Raw genomic sequence first — 18,242 nt, 5'->3', positions numbered from 1 at the left:
CGACACAAAAACCTTTCAAAATGGCCAAAAATGTTAGAAATTTAAATTAAAAGGCTGTATTATAAACTTTTTTGTGTCGATACTTGAATCTTTTTATTATTATCATCATTAATCAACGTCATAACATTCATTTCTATATTAATTTTAATTTTCACAAAGGACACAAAAAATTTTGACAGATCGACTAGGTAGTGCATGTGTAAACAGAAATGTCATACAAAATAAAAAAAGAGAGAATAGAGAGAAACCACATTCCGTTGCCATATTGATTACATCTTGGCTAAAGACAAAAAATAAATTACATGCTGCTAAAATGTGCTAGGTGCACTTGGGGACTAAATCATAAAGCTTGTAAAACTCTATATCAGGCATGTCAAAAAGCGCGCGGCCTGCCCAACACATGGGTTGCGGCCCGCCGAGACTTTTTAAAATTTTTTAAATATCAAGCTTTGACGCTTGAAGTTGAAAAGTTTGAACTTTTTTAAACTGTACGATTCCCACCCTTTTTGTGTTTGTTTGTTCCGTATTTCATCCAACCAATTCAAATTGGTTGACGCTATGAAAGACGGTTGGATAACAGCCGCGGCTTTGAATCTACGAATGATGATTGGCTGGCGAACATCGTACAAGAGCGGACATCGTGGAAGACTGCTACGCGCTTATTGGTCCATCAGTGATTGCTACAATCTGTATAAAAGGAAAGGTTTTGGCACAAAAGTCAAGTTTTTGCTGGAACTTCAAGGCGAATGTTTGTGTGCTCTGCTGTAAGGTGTTTCGTCTACTATTGCCGTGACGAGTGACAGGAGGAGTGTTCCGAGTAACTGTATCCGAAGTATACGTCGCAAGGTGTCTTTTCGACGGATCTGTTCAGGAATAGTGACTTTTGGAACTTTGACTGTTTGTGTGAATCTACTTTGTAAACGTCGTAATTTTTGTGATTTGTAAATCTCGTAAACCTTGTAAGTTCATGTAACGTCAAATAGTTGTCATAAACGTTTTGTTTAATTTGAAAAGAGGTATTTCAAATTTGACTAACTTCAAGAACAATGAGTAAGAAAAGGTCAATTGAAGAGGAACATCGTAATTTTCAAGAAAAATGGGAATTGCAATATTTTTGTGTCCAAAACAAGAATAAAATATTATGCTTGATATGTAAAAACTCTATTTCAGTTCCTAAGGAATATAATCTTAAAAGGCACTATGACAGAAATCATAAAAGAAACTATGACCAATACGTTGCAAAACTTCAGTGAAGACAAATTGTCGGAATTGAAATCACTCCTTCAAAAACAACAAAGTGTATTCACTAAATCTGTTGAAGACAATACAGCTGCTGTAAAAGTTAGTTATATATTATCACATTTAATCGCAAGCAGATCGAAACCATTTACCGAAGGGGAATTTATTAGTGAATGCTTAATTAAAGCGGCAGAAGTATTATGTCCAGCACAAAAAAAAAAAAATTTTAAAGTGTAAGTTTAAGTCGAAATACTGTAGCTAGCAGAGTTGATGAAATAGCCGATAATTTGAGAAATCAGCATAATTCAACAATATCAACATTTCAAGCCTACTCTATTGCAATTGATGAAAGTACAGATATTCGAAATATCGCTCAGCTGGCCGTTTTTATTCGCGGATGCGATGTTAATTTAAAAATAAGTGAAGACTTTTGGAAATCATTCCTATGCATAATACAACCACTGGAGCTGATATTTTTGATGCACTTATGGAAGTTTTAAAGTAGTATAAGTTACCATTGGAAAAGTTGGTTTGTCTTGCAACTGATGGTGCACCTACCATGACTGATATTAATAAATAAGTTGTTGCAAGATTAAAAGAAACATGCAAACAGCATGGTAATAATAATTTTGAACATTTTCATTGTATTATTCACCAGCAAGTACTGCGCTCCAAAGTTTTAAATATCAGACATGTTTTAAAAATAGTCACCAAAATTGTAAATTATATTCGAGCACGTGGACTTAATAATCGTCAATTTGCTTCATTTCTGAAAGATAGAATGTGAATACACCGATCTACCATATTATACGGAAGTTTGTTGGCTTTTGAGTCATAAAGTGCTAAAACAATTCTTCACATTGCTGGACGAAATCATAATTTTCTTGGAAACAAAAAATTATGAATGTGCTGAATTAAAAGATGGACAATGGATAAAGAACCTGGCTTTCTCAGTTGATATTACAAGTCATCTTAATCAACTTAATCTTAAGCTTCGAGGCAAAAATCATGTTGTTACAATGCTATTTGATAATATTAATGCTTTCAAACAAAAATTATCACTTTGGCAAAAACAAATAGAAAAAGAAAACCTGTCTCACTTTGAAAGCTGTCAATATCTATTGCTTAAATCACCTAAATTAAAATTTACAGAATACGCTGACCAAATTAAATTGTTAGAAACGGAATTCGATCGAAGATTTTCTGATTTTAAAAGCTGTGAATTACAATTTTGTCTTTTTACTTTGCCTCTATCTATCGATATTGAAACTGTTGATGAAAACTTACAAGTGGAATTAATTGAAATCCAATGTGATAATTTGCTGAAGCAAAAATATATGGATGTTGGAATTCCAGATATTTATACATATTTATCTGTAGATCGGTTTCCTAAAATGTTATCGTTTGTTACCCGTATACTGGCTATGTTCGGAAGCACTTATTTATGCGAGCAACTATTTTCTTTAATGAAAAATAACAAAAATTCAGAAATATCAAGGTTAACCGATCAACATTTATCATCAATTTTAAAAATTGCATCAGCTCAATATATTCAACCAAATTTTGATGACTCGCTTTGTGAAAAACGTTGTCAAATATCTTCTAAAAAGTAATATTAAACTGTGATTTTGTTTATTTTTTATTATAACTTTTATTTTTGTTTTTTATAAAAAATATAAAATATTTATAGTTTAAGTTTAAAAAATAATATGAAATATAAAATGTCTATGTACGTATAATATACAATACATTGAGTCTAATAAATACATAATATAATCATTCTAAAAACCATATTTTATTAATTTTTTGAACATTGAAAACATGCGGCCCCGACTTATACAAAATAGATCATGTGGCCCGCAATATCATATGAGTTTGACATGCCTGCTCTATATAATGGGGCAATACAACCAATGCTACTTTACATGGCCTCTAGCTGGAATCATGTAACTAGTAAAAATTCAGTAGCAAGTAAATTACTCTCTCTTAAAAGACACTTTGCCATCAGAATTTCAAAGTGCTGCAGAACCACCTCTACTAATGCCTCTCTGATTCTATCAGAGCTCCTTCCTTTGCCACTATGTATTGTAGAAAAGGTTCTAAACTACCACATCAGAACTACAAACATCAAAGGCTCAACAATGGGCTCTACTCCTATCTACGGCTGTTCATATACTACCACATTGCAATTACCCTACTATCTCTGATCACCATCCTGTAAACAAGGTACAGGGTGGTGATCAGAGATACATTTGTACATTTGGTGTCATCTACTTCCTCCACGAATAACCATGCAGACATTAATATCTACACAGATGGGTCTTCATGTTGGCCAAGTATCTATATTCTTCCAAACTGACATATTTTGCCCAAAATATGTTAGAAGGTACAGATACCCGCCAAAAACCTTCATCTATCAAGCTGAAGAAGATGCTGTCTACCAAGCTGTTCAGTGGGCCACTTCACTACGAAACAAAACTCTGTCTATCAACATTTACAATGATTCTCAGTCTGTCTTAAAAGCTCTATTAAATCCCAATTGAAATAGCAATAAAATCACACATATCCAGCACCATATTAAAAATCTTGTTAACAAGATAACTTCTATATTCGTTCCTGGCCATACTGGCATACTAGGAAATGAAAAAGCAGACTTTGAGGCTATGTCAGCTGCAATGGAAACTGACTTGAATTACACTCACATCTCTCTCTCACATAGCAACCTTAAAAATTATATTCACAACAACATTATGCAAAAGTTGAATCAATAATGGTTGAGCAGAAAAATTGGTAGAATAACAAGACTTTATTTTTCTAGTGTTGAATGCAGATTCTCATCACCACTTAGAGATTTAACGTTTGCTATTTCTCAACTACTTACTGAGAGTGATAATTTTAGAAGCTATTTGGTTATGTATAACCAGGCAGAAACTGCCTCTTGCTTTTGCTCTACAGAAAACCTAGACACCCTCGACCATATGATCTATTATTGCCCAATTTATGATCAAGGTAGACTTATTCTGAAATTAGAAATCTTTACGCTAGGTTTCAGGTGGCCATGCCCACTAAATAAACTTGTTCAGAAGCCACTGTTTGATGCTTTTTACAATTATGTTCAAAAAATATGAAAAAAAAAACTATTTATAATTTTTAATTTCTAGTTTTACATTTTAGTTTTCACTAAAAGCCAAATACTAATTTCATGTTTACTTTGTATCATGTATTTTGGTTTATGTATTCTTAGTGTTATACACCCATAAGAATGGTGCACTTATTCTAATAAAAAAAAAAAAGAAAGAGAGAGAAACCACCACATGGCCTTTCTCCCATGATAGAGTGTGAATCTGCTAGCGTTATTATTCTAACACGTCACACGAGATGGCGTTAGTACAATGAGAGTTCTTAGAAGAAACCGTCAAATTGAAGCCAAATTCAAAACTCCACCTTTCAACGAGATCAAAAAATAAAAATAAGAATGTTACATAAGACAAGATCTATTACCCCCTTATCCGAATAAGAAATCGTTAAGAAATCCTTGACCCCACCCACCCAAAAATACCTTATGTAATTTATGGACGGCCCCTAAGAACCTGTATTGTATTATTATTAAAAATTCCAATTTGAACTCTTAATTATATATATATTTGTTTAAATGCTTATATAAAATACCATGCTCAAAATTGAAAAATAATACAGGTATACCTCATCTTATGTCAGTAACTGGTTCCAGGAGAGGCAACTTAAGTCGTTTTTCGACTTAAGTCGAATTTACTTGCCACTAGGCTAAACCACAAATAACCATTCCCAGTTCTGTATTTTATTTATAAATGCATTTTTAATAATATATGGTTAAGAATCTATTTTAAGCTTACAAACAAATAAATTTTAGTTTTTAATATAGTACAGAAAAAAAGTAATCTAAATTTACAAATACATGTACAGTACATATGAGTACATACTTGTAAGTGATGTTTACAATTTGGCGATGTTTACAGTACATTGTGGACTCTATTTGTAAATGTGGTTTGCTCTAAGACATTGTAAAATAAGATGATTTTTTAAGGTTAAATAACAAATACAGTTATCAAAATTATTTTGCAATAGTAGAAAATAAACTAATTTATGTTAAATTTACCAATATGGTGCTGACAATGATGCCAAATGGTAGATATTGGAACTACCATGGAAAACGCCAATTTTGAGCTCTTAAAGACTGCTAAATAAGACGACAACACAGAGTCACAGATGTGACAGTGACTCTGTGTTGTATTCATATTTCATTTGTTTGTTTGTTTATATTTCACAAATATTCAAATTTCGTTCTCTAGGATTTATGATGATCATATTAACATTTACTGCAAATGTACATATTTTAATATGATTTTATGTGCATTTAAAGCTTTTCTGGTGATATTATGACTTCAATACTTGTGGCAGACAGACATAAAATCGAATAAAATGACTCAAACTTGATTTTTATTTTTCCATATATTTTTTTTTGACAAACGACGTATAATCAAGAACGACATAACCTGAGGTATACCTGTATTTGCATTGCCATGATTATCTTAATTAATACAATTAAAATATGATAATCATAATAATTCAAATACAAGGTGATCACAATTAAAGAATAACTGTTCAGAGTTCTCTGTAGAAAGAACTATCAGGCAAATCTCAACTAAATTTAGTATACATACTGTCCTAAGTATGCTGTCTTGATTTTCAGGACTTCAAAATTCAGTTACTAGGGCAAACTGGCACTGCTGTCTCCTTATTGTGCATAATGCATATATTTTCTAATGAATTTTAGATATAAAAGGAGTTGCAAAACATTATCCACAATTCTTAGGAAGTCATGATGTTCACTTCGTCTTTATGCAAGATGGTACACCCTAAATACCAGTTTAAATGTACAAGCCTTACTGAAACGTTTTTCACAAAAGAAAGAGATTAGCCAATCACTTTCTGTAATGGCCACGCAATCACCAAAGCTGAACCCATGACTTTGGGTTATGTGATTACCTAAAGCATTTTGTTTATAAAAGCAATGTTCGCAACCTAGATGTCTTTTAAGACAGAATTTTACATGTACAAACTGTGTTCAGATCAGTTGCATTCTGCCATTGAGTGTGTTGTGCAATAAATGTGGGTTTTAGAAAATGAAGATGAAGAGCCCATAAAGCTATATCCTTAATATAATCATATATTCCACATTCAATATCTGTAATTAAAATGAAATTAATACATTTTGTTCCTTAACTTCTGTAATTGTTAGAAAATGTATGTTATATATATATATATTAGGGAACAGCAGTGCAATATTTTATCCCAGTGACTGAATTTTAAAGTAAAGTTTTTACTCAAAAACTGAAGTCACATACTCAGCAGTAGCAGTATATATAACAAATTTGGCTGAGATTTGTCTAATAGTTCTTTTTACTGAGGAACCTGAACACCTACTCTTTAATTACGATCACTCTGTATATTTCAATTCTAAATCTTGTAATCCATTTTATATTCAATTCAAACCTTAAAACAGAAAAATAATATTAAATTAACAGCACCAATAAGAATACAATGAAAACTATACTTACAGACTTCTTTGATTCTTCTATTACAGAAAGAATTGCATTCTCTCGTTCATTTTTCAAAAATCCCTAAATGTTTAGTAAAAATAGTTATATGCAAATATAAACATCCATAAGTCTAATAGTTATATTAAAGCCAAATTATTGCTGGATTAGATCGAGCTATATTAAGCAGGAATATAGCTCGATCTAATCGAGCAATAATTTGGCTTTAATAGAATAGATATACTAACTTAAATGGATATATATATATATATAAACAGATAAGCAATTTAACATCATAAATTTTCTTATAAATACCTCAATATCTGTAATTCTGATGGGTTCAATTGGTTCGAAAGTTTTTGTTGCACTTAATTTTTCTAGTTTTTGTGTTACTTTTGGTAAATCATAACCTTTGCTTCCTAGAAGAATTGATCTAAAAATAATATATAGCATTATTCTTAAATTAATTGCCAATGGTATATAATAAAAAATAAGTAAAACAAATTATTTAAATACAAGCATATTCTATATTGATATTGCTAGAACTATCTTTTTAATATGAAAAACCTATATTAAGTGCTAAATATTCTTTTTCTTTTTGTCTGAGAAACTGTAAATACCATATTTTCCGGCATATAAGATGACCCCCAACTTTTGAGATTTTCCTGGGTTAAAAAGTCGTCTTATACGCCGGAAAATACGGCAATAACTTTATTTTAGAATATTTTAATTCATCATTTCATATATTAAGAATTAAAATATCTTTAAACTGTCATTATAAAAATTTGCTTTTTACTAACAATGTATAAAGTAAAGACTGAAATTATTATAACAACACACAAGATAATTCAAAACATCTTTGAAAAACATTAAAGTTAGGTCAGGAATTCAAAAACAAACTACCTTTACTTAGGAACATATAATTACAAATGTCATCCAAGTGTTCTAATAAATATGTTGTGTACGTTACATGTATTCCTTTGTGCATAATTCATCCTGTACTTCTAGTAACTCTGGGTGGCATTTGAAACTATATGTTCTTAAATAAAGAAGGTTTGTTTTTGTATTCCTGACCTACCTTTTGAAGTTTGTCTAAGATCATTTAAATAATCCTTTATATATACTTTAATAATGCATGTCTTAATTTATAAACTTTATTCTACTAAACTAAATTAATTCTAATTAAAACTAAATTCTTCTTCAGCAACTGAAGAGGGAAAATGGTTTTCAAAATTCACATTGCAATCAAAGCATCAAGCAAAATGAAGATTCATTGAATAAACTTTGTAAGCAAGACATATGTGAAGTTTACGATTATTTGAAAACATATACATATAAATTTAAAATATGTGTGATTCTAATTTGTTAAATTATACCAAATAACAATTAAACTGATTAAAATGCAATCATCTTAGATAGACTCTCCCATTATGACAGCTTAACAATTTTCTCTTAAATGTTATTAAATAGAAATCTGAACTGTTTTCAAAGATTATATAATTATCGACGACAGTTCATTATAATGTATTGAATATTGAAAATCTGTATATTGCAATATATGTAAATCTATTCCTGTTTAAATATAACCAGCTCTGATGTAAAAATCTGAACTTTTCCAACTTCAGAAATTAAAAAAATAATGATATAACACCATTAATTCATATCTAATGCTTTAACATCAGTTATGAATTAATAGTGTTAGATATCATTTGAATTGTATCTATATGTCTAAAACCAGTATAACCCCACAGCCTGCAATACTCTGATATGCAGTCCCTGGAATTTTTATATTTATTATATTATATTTATCTATGTTTTCTGCCTCATGCCATTATACATTCCTAATTAAGCTTATAAACAATAAAGTACATTCAAACTAAACTTGACTAGTATATTATATATCACTAGTTTGTGTAACATTAGCATATATTATTTTAGTACCTAGTGTATCTTGTCCTTTTTATGCTCTCTGAGCAGCAAAGAACCTAAAACCACAAATAAAAAAGAATACCTAGTGTATTTGAGTACTCATCACGCTTAAGGCCTGCTATTCCATTAGGAAAAATTGTGTGGTCCATTGAAAGCCTATGAAGTTCAAAACTATCTAAGATAACTGCATTTCAGTAAGTCTTCTAAATATAAATCCGTGTATATCAATCCTGAATAAAAAATAAAGCTAAATCTTGTTTTTAACCTTTTCCCAGCGGGAAACAAGCTTATAAATTCCATTTTTATAAAAGTCACGATCTTTAGAGTTGAAAAACTTCTCTAACTCCATTTCCATAGCCTCTCTATTTCTGAACTGTCAATTTCGCAGATGATTATCTAGGCTTAAAAATAGGTGATAGTCAGAAGGGCTAATGTCAGGGGAATAAGGAGGGTGCAAAAGAGGTTCCCATCCAAGGGTCTGAATTGTGTCAGAGGTCACACACACGACTTGAGGCCTATAGCATTATCGTGTAGGAAAAGAATGCCTTTACGGTTCACTAAAGATGCCTGTTTTTTCAAAAGTGATTGGTGAACTCGACAGAGTTGGTCACTGTAGACGTTAGCAGTAATAGTCTGGCCAGATGGTATAAGTTCATAGTGAACAATTCCATTTGCAGTCCACCATACACACAATATTGGCAGGTGTCAATTGATGAGGTATCCATTTGCTGAGCTTGTAAACTTTCCCAAGACTATGCAAATGTAAACGGACAGTTTCATCATTTACGGAGAACCTTTGTGCTAACATCTGACAAGTTTGAGCAGAATCTTCTTCGATTGCAGCCTGTAATTCATCATCATTAATGACATATGGCCGCCCTTCTCGTGGCACATCTTTAAGCAACTCATCGCCGGAAGAAAATTTTCTAAACCACCTTTGGGTGGTGCGAGTGCTGACAGAACCTTGTCCGAAAGCCTGGCATATTTTTTGAGCCGTTTGCACAGCATTTGTTCCAAGTTTAAACTCATACAACATACAAGCATGAATTGTAGAGTTTGGAGTACTCATCTTCAGGTCAATTTTTATAATATTAAGAGATAACCTTTCCACTTCTCTTTATATAAGATGAGTCAGCATTAAATCTTGATTAACATATTGCTGGAATTTTAGTGCCATCTATTGTGTATTGCGTGTAACATTGTTTAAACTTTGTAGTTTCACAAAAAACGACAGAACTTTTTTGGTTACCTGATATATAACAATTTATATACTCCGGTTAATTGGGTTCAAGTAAGAAGTTTACATACAACCCGGTGTATTTAGTAGTTGAATAGTATACACCAATGAATTATGTATATGACAATTCAGGATGCTGTAAATTTGCACACTAAGTAAATCTTTTCTATAAAAACTGTGTGCATTAATATTGGCTCACCAAATTTATTTATTTCTATAATAATGATTTAAAAAAAAACCTGTTAAAATCCAGCTTACAGAAAAACATTTGATCTATAAACTGAAGATAACCAAAGACATAGTCAAAAATGTTTCTGCTTAAATAATCTTTCTGGTAACCAGAATTAGTTGTTTACCATTATTAGTAACTTATAATGACATCAAATTTTGTTAACTTTTACAATAATAATTATTATTATTATTAACTGTATTAGAAAAAAGAAAAGATGAAGAGATCGATAAATGGTCACGAAATCCTTGAAGGGTTCAAATGTCAAAAAATTTGGGAACCTTTCGTCTAGGCTATATGGGACAGGGTACAAATTTATCTAGAATTTCATGACATGGCATCTGCTAACATTCGACCCCATGTACACAAGACCGTACTGTATTTAATTCTAGAAATTTGCTAAAAGAAAATAATTATATATTTATTTTTAATATTACTTATCAAATAAAACTAAAAACAACAGAATTTTCATTACAAAAACAGCTTACAAAGAATAAAGAAAGATTTCTAATAAAGTATCTTTTTCTATAAATTTTATTTTGAATATAACATTATTATTTTCATAATATAGATTTAAAACTGACAATTTTTAAAAATAAATGTTTATATTTATTTCCAGTAAGTTCTTAAATTAAATCTTGAATGAGCTATACTGATGAAAATAAATCTATTAATTACATACTGTATATACTACAGAATCTGCTTATTGTAATCATTTTGAGACTTGCCTACTACAGGGTAGGTAAATAAGACTATAATTAGTGAAAATTTTTATTTCATTAATTATAATTATTTATTAACAGTAATTCATGCTTTTGTGTTCTATCTTTAATAGAAATATCAGTCAGTACAATAGTAAATTAGTTACTGAGAACAAATAATGATTAAAACAGAAAACATTTAACATTTACAGCATTGTTTAAGACATAAAAACAATAATACCTAAATTTTGAAGCTGATAGAACAAAAAAGACAGCTTAAAATGCCTATTTACCTAAAGTTAATGATAATTTAAGCCAATACTCTGATTACACTAAGCAAACTGTTCTAACTGTACTTTAACATATATTTTAGAACATGCTAATTCTGATAAAGCTGATCGTCAGTCGTGTAACTGTAATGAATTAACTATCTAACTGATTTAATTGTTTAATATTATTCAATAAGAGGATTCTATTGCATATACATAAAATATAATCAAAATCTAAATTGATAGCTAAATATAATTCTAAGTTTCCATATTACTTCCATGTTGCATTTGAGCTCATTATTGAATTAAATAATAAAATCTGACAGAAAGGTAGATACCTTAACTCCATATCTTTAAACCAAATTTTCTCTATCAGTTATAGTGATTCACACACAAACTCTCAATGTTGCATTAAAAAATTACCAATACAGTTTCTAGATAACATAGAACACGAATAATAAAAATTCAATTTTATGAAAATTCTATTACAAGATTCATGCACCTATTCTAATTAATTACAATAATTATTGCCAACCAAATTATTAGAGTAGGGATAATTTATTAGAATAGGTTAGGTTAGGTTAGAACGTGCGTCCCCACTGTTTCGGAAACGAGCCGCCATGTTCGCAACCATAAGTAACATTAACCAGAATTTGACATGTTCATAAAATTTATTTTTTATAATTAAGAATTCAAAGCAATAGATAAGAATTGAATATCATGTACAAATCAATTTCTTTTAAGGTTTTCAATTGTTGAAAATTTTTTAAAAATTTCAATGCTTGAAAAATAATGATAGCTATACCTAAAAACCCAATTCGCTATAAATGATTTTGATAGTTAATTTAATTCTAATAATAAAAAGACGGTTTATTTTTAAAAAGTCTTCTTTCTTCATATTCTTTTGTCGCCACTGAACGATTATATTTCTTTTGCATTAATCTCTAATATTAAATCAAATTTTCCAAAACGAAAAACTTAGAGAAAACAGGCAAATTTATAAGAATTTCAAATATTTTAAAACAAAAAGTTTATCAAAATAATGCGAATTAAATATGACTTGACAGACTAGTTTCCTTAACTAATAGAAACAGCATGTAAATTATATGAAAAACAATTATAATATGTACAGTAATAATTTAAATAACACCAAAAAAATTAATTCATGATCAGATTTGTGGAAATAAGTATTATATTCTCTAAAATAAACTGATTTGATTTGTTAGCATGAAATACTAGTACAATATGGGCAATACAATCAGTTTCAACTATGATACTTATACCCCATTTGCACTGAGTATTTCAATCTAGATTGTGATAAGATTGGTAACTGTGTCACGATGCAACTTCTCTCGACTGTTTCGATCTAGACTGAAACGAGGTTCGATTGTGATCAACACGAGAGTTTTTGAAACTAGATCCAGTCATAAGAGAGTTCCCACAATCCCATGCGCATGAGAAGAAACAAGATGGCTGTGGAACAAGTGTTGAGCTATCGACACACAAATAAAAAAGATATTTGAAGAGATGATAAGATGTGGCTATTATTATATATATGGCAAGGAAAAGTATTTATTTCTAATCAAAACTTCCATTTTGTTTGTTGGTGCTCTTGACTTACCATGTAGTAATAAACTACACAAATCACCTTTTTACTTAAAAAGGTGATTTGTGTAGTTTATTATTTGTTATGCAAAGCAGTCTGTGAAGAGTTTAAAGAGTTACCATGTAGTTATGTCAGTTTTATCATCACATGTAATAGCTGGGTTCTTCTCAAGCGGACTGGCCATGCGAACGGCTCAACATTCGACTGGCGACAGTTACAAACAAGATTGCGGGTAAATCGAGATAAAAGCGAATCATAGATTGTGTGCGAACACGGTATTAGACATATAATGATTGGCCCACTGTAAACTGAGCCTGAAGGGAGAAGGGAAAGGAGACTAAATTCAAATGTCCTATCAAAAGTCATAAAAATAAGGTAATGCTTTATTGCACAGATATCAGACAATTTTCTGTACTAAAAGTCTTTCATAATCCACATAATTTACATTATTATTATCTGCAACAAACTTCAAAAGACTCTTAATGTGAATACCTCTATTATGATGTTATATTTAAAAACTGCAGTTTATTCTTGAAATAATTTAATGAATTACATTAATCGACATCAATATTTGTTAAATTTTATGTTAAAAAAATAAATTTTACTTACGCTTTAACATCAGATGTATCTCTGCTCACTACCTGTGTAGTCCTGGACCAAAGCTGTTGTCCCGCATCCAAAATCTGTCTCAAGTTGCGCTCAACTCTAGGTAATTCATTACCATCCATATCAGCAGTAAGCTGTTCAGCTTGCTGCATCAACTCACTGAATCCTGAATCCCTTTCCATTTTTAATCTCTCAACTATGTCCTATATCAAAATACCTGTTAAGAAATAAATAATTTTAAATATTTAAGCAGTTATCTACAAAATAGCATACGAAAAATGCAATTCTCATATTAAATTTATTTCCATTGACATCAGTTGTTAAAACGAAACCTTAACGTATTTACGTTTCGCAGAATCAATGAATATTTAATTCAGTGGGGCTAAAAATCCGAATTATATTACTCGATCGCTTATTTATCGGTTCATATTGCTTATACGACTTATTAGAGGAAAAATTTCGAGTTAATGTAAAAATAATCAATTTCACCTCAAACAACGTGTAAATCCATGCCCAACCGAATCTGGAGCGCCTTTGTGCTACCGAAAGTGTTGCCAAATGATAGTTGCATTTTAAAATTGAAATTAATAAAATGATCACAATTTTGATATTTTATAATTAATTTATTTTATAATATTAATAAATAGTATTATTAATTCATCAATTAAATTTTTTATCGATAAATTCTAAATATTAAAATTGTTGTTAATATTATATTTATATTGATATGTAATATTCTTGTCGGTTAATTTCGTTATAAAGTAATATTTTTCTTTGAATGATAATAATTAAGAAAAGTCATTTAAAGTCAAGAAACTTCTTAGCGGTGAAACTCGAAACAAATCCACGTGGCCGTGCAGTTAGGATGTCAATCCACAGTTCTGGGAGATCCGGGATCGACCATGTTTACAATGGAGATTGCCGAGTGATGAGGAAGGGGCACACCCTATGATAAGTATCTGGGACCGCCCACTTGAGCGTTGTTTGCCCAGATTCGATATCGGGTTCCCCAGAGCTGTAGGCTGACTGTCTAGATCCCAGAAGTACAATCTGCTTCTATTAATGTCCCAAAGTAATTACAATAGAAACTCAATAATCCGAACTAGATGAAACCTGGAATCTTTCGGATAATCCAGAAACTTGTTTGGCGTACTTTAAGCACTGTGCATTTAAAGTTCCATAAACAATAAATACTGTAATTTACTGTATTTGAAGTAAATTAATTCATTTAAAATCTAACGTAATGTTACGTATATGACCTGGTTTCGAGGCGCTACAATCGACAGATGATGTATGATTTCCAGTTACATGGAGAGTTTGATTTCTATTAGTTATACTTTGTGGTATGTACTGTACAACGTTACGCGTTCGTTTTTTTATTGAAAACATTTTTGGATAATCCGGATTTGCCTTAACTATGTGAGATCCCTATTTTACTATCCGGCTATCGCGTTGTAGGCCTGGCCTAACTCATAATATACCTGGTAAAAAGTTCTTTTCCTGCCTATAGGGCAGATAAAGTTAAAAAAATTCATCAATTAGTGCAGTAAAATCACATTGTTTATGAAATTTGATGGGAACTGCTCGAAATGATAATAGATGATCCTGTGAAATTAATGCTCTGTAAAATCCTACAACGAGTTGCGTAACTTTTCCAGCAACAATATTTACAGCTGCGTTTGGCGCCGTTGTTATGATATTTTATTTAAAAACTTTTTATATAATTAATTGTTATAAAATGGTTATAAAAGCTTAATTTTGAGATTAGGGATGAGTTTTATAACAAAAAATAAAAAAAAAATAGTAAATGCTAGTCACTAAGTCAGACCTCACTCGAAATATGACACACAATCCTTTCTATCTCTCCTCTCCCTCGACCTTTAACCACCGAAATTTAATAGCATCGATCCCCTCAATACACAAAATTTCAGAAAGTTCAGACAAAAGACACAGGAGTTATTAAGCTTTAAAGAGAGTGAACAAAATCGTGCCACACCCCCACACATACTAACATCCATACATATAGAAATTACCCCAATTTTTTTTTGCATTTCTCGGAGTTTCAAGGTGTCCTACTAAGTCCAAATATGTAAAAATCTTGGGTGGTCATTTTTTTGACCGATCGCCATACTTTTCCTCTGTTATATATAACAGCCGGGAAAGAGATTAAAGTTTCTATTGATAAATGTCAAAAAATCTATTTTTATAGCTTTTGGAGAGGAGCTCACCAGTGGATAACAGCATTAAAAACACTGTTATAGTTGGTCGTGGGTTCGCGCCTCACCAACGAGCTAGCCACGAGAATTGAATTAGTGGAATAAGACAACGCACGGGCGATATGCCAAGAAGATGCCTCCCAAAAGGACTTTCTATGAGATATAGAAGATTGCTCCCTATTTAGTTAGTAGATAAATGAAGTAAACCAGGAAAATTCCACGTGTCTAACCGTTGGTGAGGCGCGAACCCACGGCCAACTATCAGTGTTCGTGGTTTTATCCACTCGGTCACCGGTGGGCCTACTGCGTGGAGTTTCCCGGGTTTCCTTCACATATCTAACATCTAAATAAGAGCCGGTTTCCCGTAAAAGTCCTCCTAAATGGCACCATCCCTTGGCAGATCTGTGTATCGCGTTGCCTTATCTCATCAATCCCATATTGGAGATGAATGGAACCCACGTTAGCACAACTGAATATGACGCCACCTCTCTCTCTCTCTTGTTATTTTCTATTTATAGTTAAAGTGTCGTGTATAATCGAATGAAACAAACCTAAGACACAATAATATTTAAATTCGAAATAAAATCATTTCAGTCTAGTCACTTCCTGTATTGATATTTAAACTTCCAAACTTCTTATATTTTCTGTTGTTATTATTATTAATTATGCCATATATTATACTTATAAAAAAGCTTCTCTACATACAGACAAACAGATTTACGGAAAAATACCATTAAATCTTCGATAATCATACAATAAATGAGCTTTTATCTTACGTCAAATTCCTGTTTGTAAATTGTATTTAGTTATAACATTGGTGTTATATTATACACAGTAAAATCCGTTAAAAAGGCATCAAAATTCTCAATTTTTTTGTAAGTTTAAAATATATTTTCTCTTCAATTTTATTACATTAAAACAATCGTCATCGTAGATTACTCCCGAACTTGAGAGGGATGAGATGTGGCAAATTATAAATAGTTGTGGCAATTATAAAAAGAAATTTAATTTATATTACTGGGCCTTTCTGTGTTTAGTACTCCTAACCAAGATAAACTCCAAGAGGCCCCTTCGCTAGCTGTCAAAGGAGGGTTAGTAGAAGGCCCTCGTTTATCTGAGGTTTTTTTTTTTTTATTTAACATTTATTTCGATCTCGACACTAATTAAATTAAATTCTTTTCAAGAAAATACACTAATTCTCTTTATATTTTTACACAAACAAATCTCTTGCAAACAATTATTCAGACGAAGAAGAAGAAGAAGAAAATAGCCTTTGAGTGTGACATATTTTCAACTGAACTCCATAAGAATGAATGGAGAGGAGGAGGACAAAAGACTCTTTTTAAACTATCAAAACTTATTTTGAACAAAAACAGGATGCTAAATATTCGAGAAAGGAAAGACCTTATTCTCCTACAGGCAAAAAAATAAGGCATTTTTTTTACCAATTCGTAAGTTGATTCAACTGTTTATAAACCTGACAAACATTCATGATTAATTATAATTACAGTTTAATTGCTCCAGCTCGTTTTGTTAATTGGGAATTTTTAACCATTGTTTACGCGTAAATAAATGAAATTATGAATTGATTGTCGCATTTTATCGATTTATTTAAGCGCGTGGGCTATAGTAATTAAGCTTATAAAAAATGGTAAAATGATCTAGACGAAAAGGGTGTTAAGAAGTTTGTTAACTTAACCTCTTTTAAAAGTTTTATTCGATTTTTTGCTGTCAAAATTTTTTTAAAAACAAGCGTGTAAATAAAGGGAATCAGTCAATTTCATCAATTAAAAATTCGGGTTAATATACGTAAATCGTGAGAAATATGTAAATAAAACTCGAATTATATACATATTTTTTAAATAATAAATGTATGTAATTACGCCAAGATAGACAGGGTGATTAGTTCCGGGCCCTAGACGGGGGAGGGGGTTTTCAAAATTTAATCTTTTGTGTATAAAACACGATAAGAAACTGTTATAAAGTTCTGTTTGATATGTCGTGAAAAATATGTTTTTTAAAATTGTTTTAATGGTGTGAGGCCCTATTTCACGTCTCTCGGGCCTATATATAGTAATATTCGTATAGTATAACGTTAAATATATTAAGAATTCGAGTTTTATAACATGCAAAGGCCTCATATTTGTCTGGTCTCCAAGTCGTGCAAAACGAGATTGAGAGATCTTTGCGCTCTTTCAACACAAAAATAACGTACGTCAGTCAGTCTGACGGTTGAATTTTATTATCGAGAAATGTAATTAATAAATTAACAACAATAGTCCTTACTTAAAACAATATTTTAAAGCAATTTAACGCTATCGAAGTAAGTTACTTTGTAAAGGAGCAGCAGCGGCACGTTTTAATATTTTGTTACTTTTTGTGGGTGTAAAACGGATCCTTTACTAAATTTATTTGTTTTTTTAATGGATAAATAAGTAAAAAAACATTAATATAATACGAAATAAAGACGATCGCGTGCAATAAATCTGTCTAAGTTGATGTAATTAGATCTAACGCTTCGGTAAATTTATAAAACGTTTCTATAATATAAAAATCTTTTTCATTCGAATAATTTGAAGACGGTCAGCAAACTTATCTACTAAATAAAATAAAAATCACATTAATTCCTCCAGT

At 30.9% G+C, this 18,242-nt stretch overlaps 1 protein-coding gene across 3 annotated transcripts in view; it reads right to left on the bottom strand.

The window, feature by feature from the left end:
* Positions 1-18,242, bottom strand: part of LOC136988666 (nuclear pore complex protein Nup93-like) — a 52,894-nt gene that overhangs the window by 20,927 nt on the left and 13,725 nt on the right. For 2 of the 3 annotated variants that reach the window (XM_067286584.1, XM_067286586.1), the window contains exons 1-4: positions 13,882-13,946; positions 13,396-13,609; positions 7,131-7,248; positions 6,837-6,899 (exon numbers count right to left, since the gene is read on the bottom strand). In XM_067286584.1, the coding sequence (XP_067142685.1) occupies positions 6,837-6,899; positions 7,131-7,248; positions 13,396-13,574 (360 nt within the window). In that variant the 5' untranslated portion in view covers positions 13,575-13,609; positions 13,882-13,946. Of the gene's footprint in view, positions 1-6,836; positions 6,900-7,130; positions 7,249-13,395; positions 13,610-13,881; positions 13,947-18,242 lie in introns of those variants that run through there. The other variant, XM_067286585.1, reaches the window with a different exon arrangement.

This window comes from Centruroides vittatus, unplaced genomic scaffold (assembly GCF_030686945.1).
Source record: "Centruroides vittatus isolate TY-2023 unplaced genomic scaffold, ASM3068694v2 scaffold_373, whole genome shotgun sequence".
In the NCBI taxonomy this organism is placed as follows: Eukaryota; Metazoa; Arthropoda; class Arachnida; order Scorpiones; family Buthidae; genus Centruroides; species Centruroides vittatus.
Note: the sequence above shows the minus strand (reverse complement) of the source record. Positions and strands in the feature narration are given on the sequence as shown.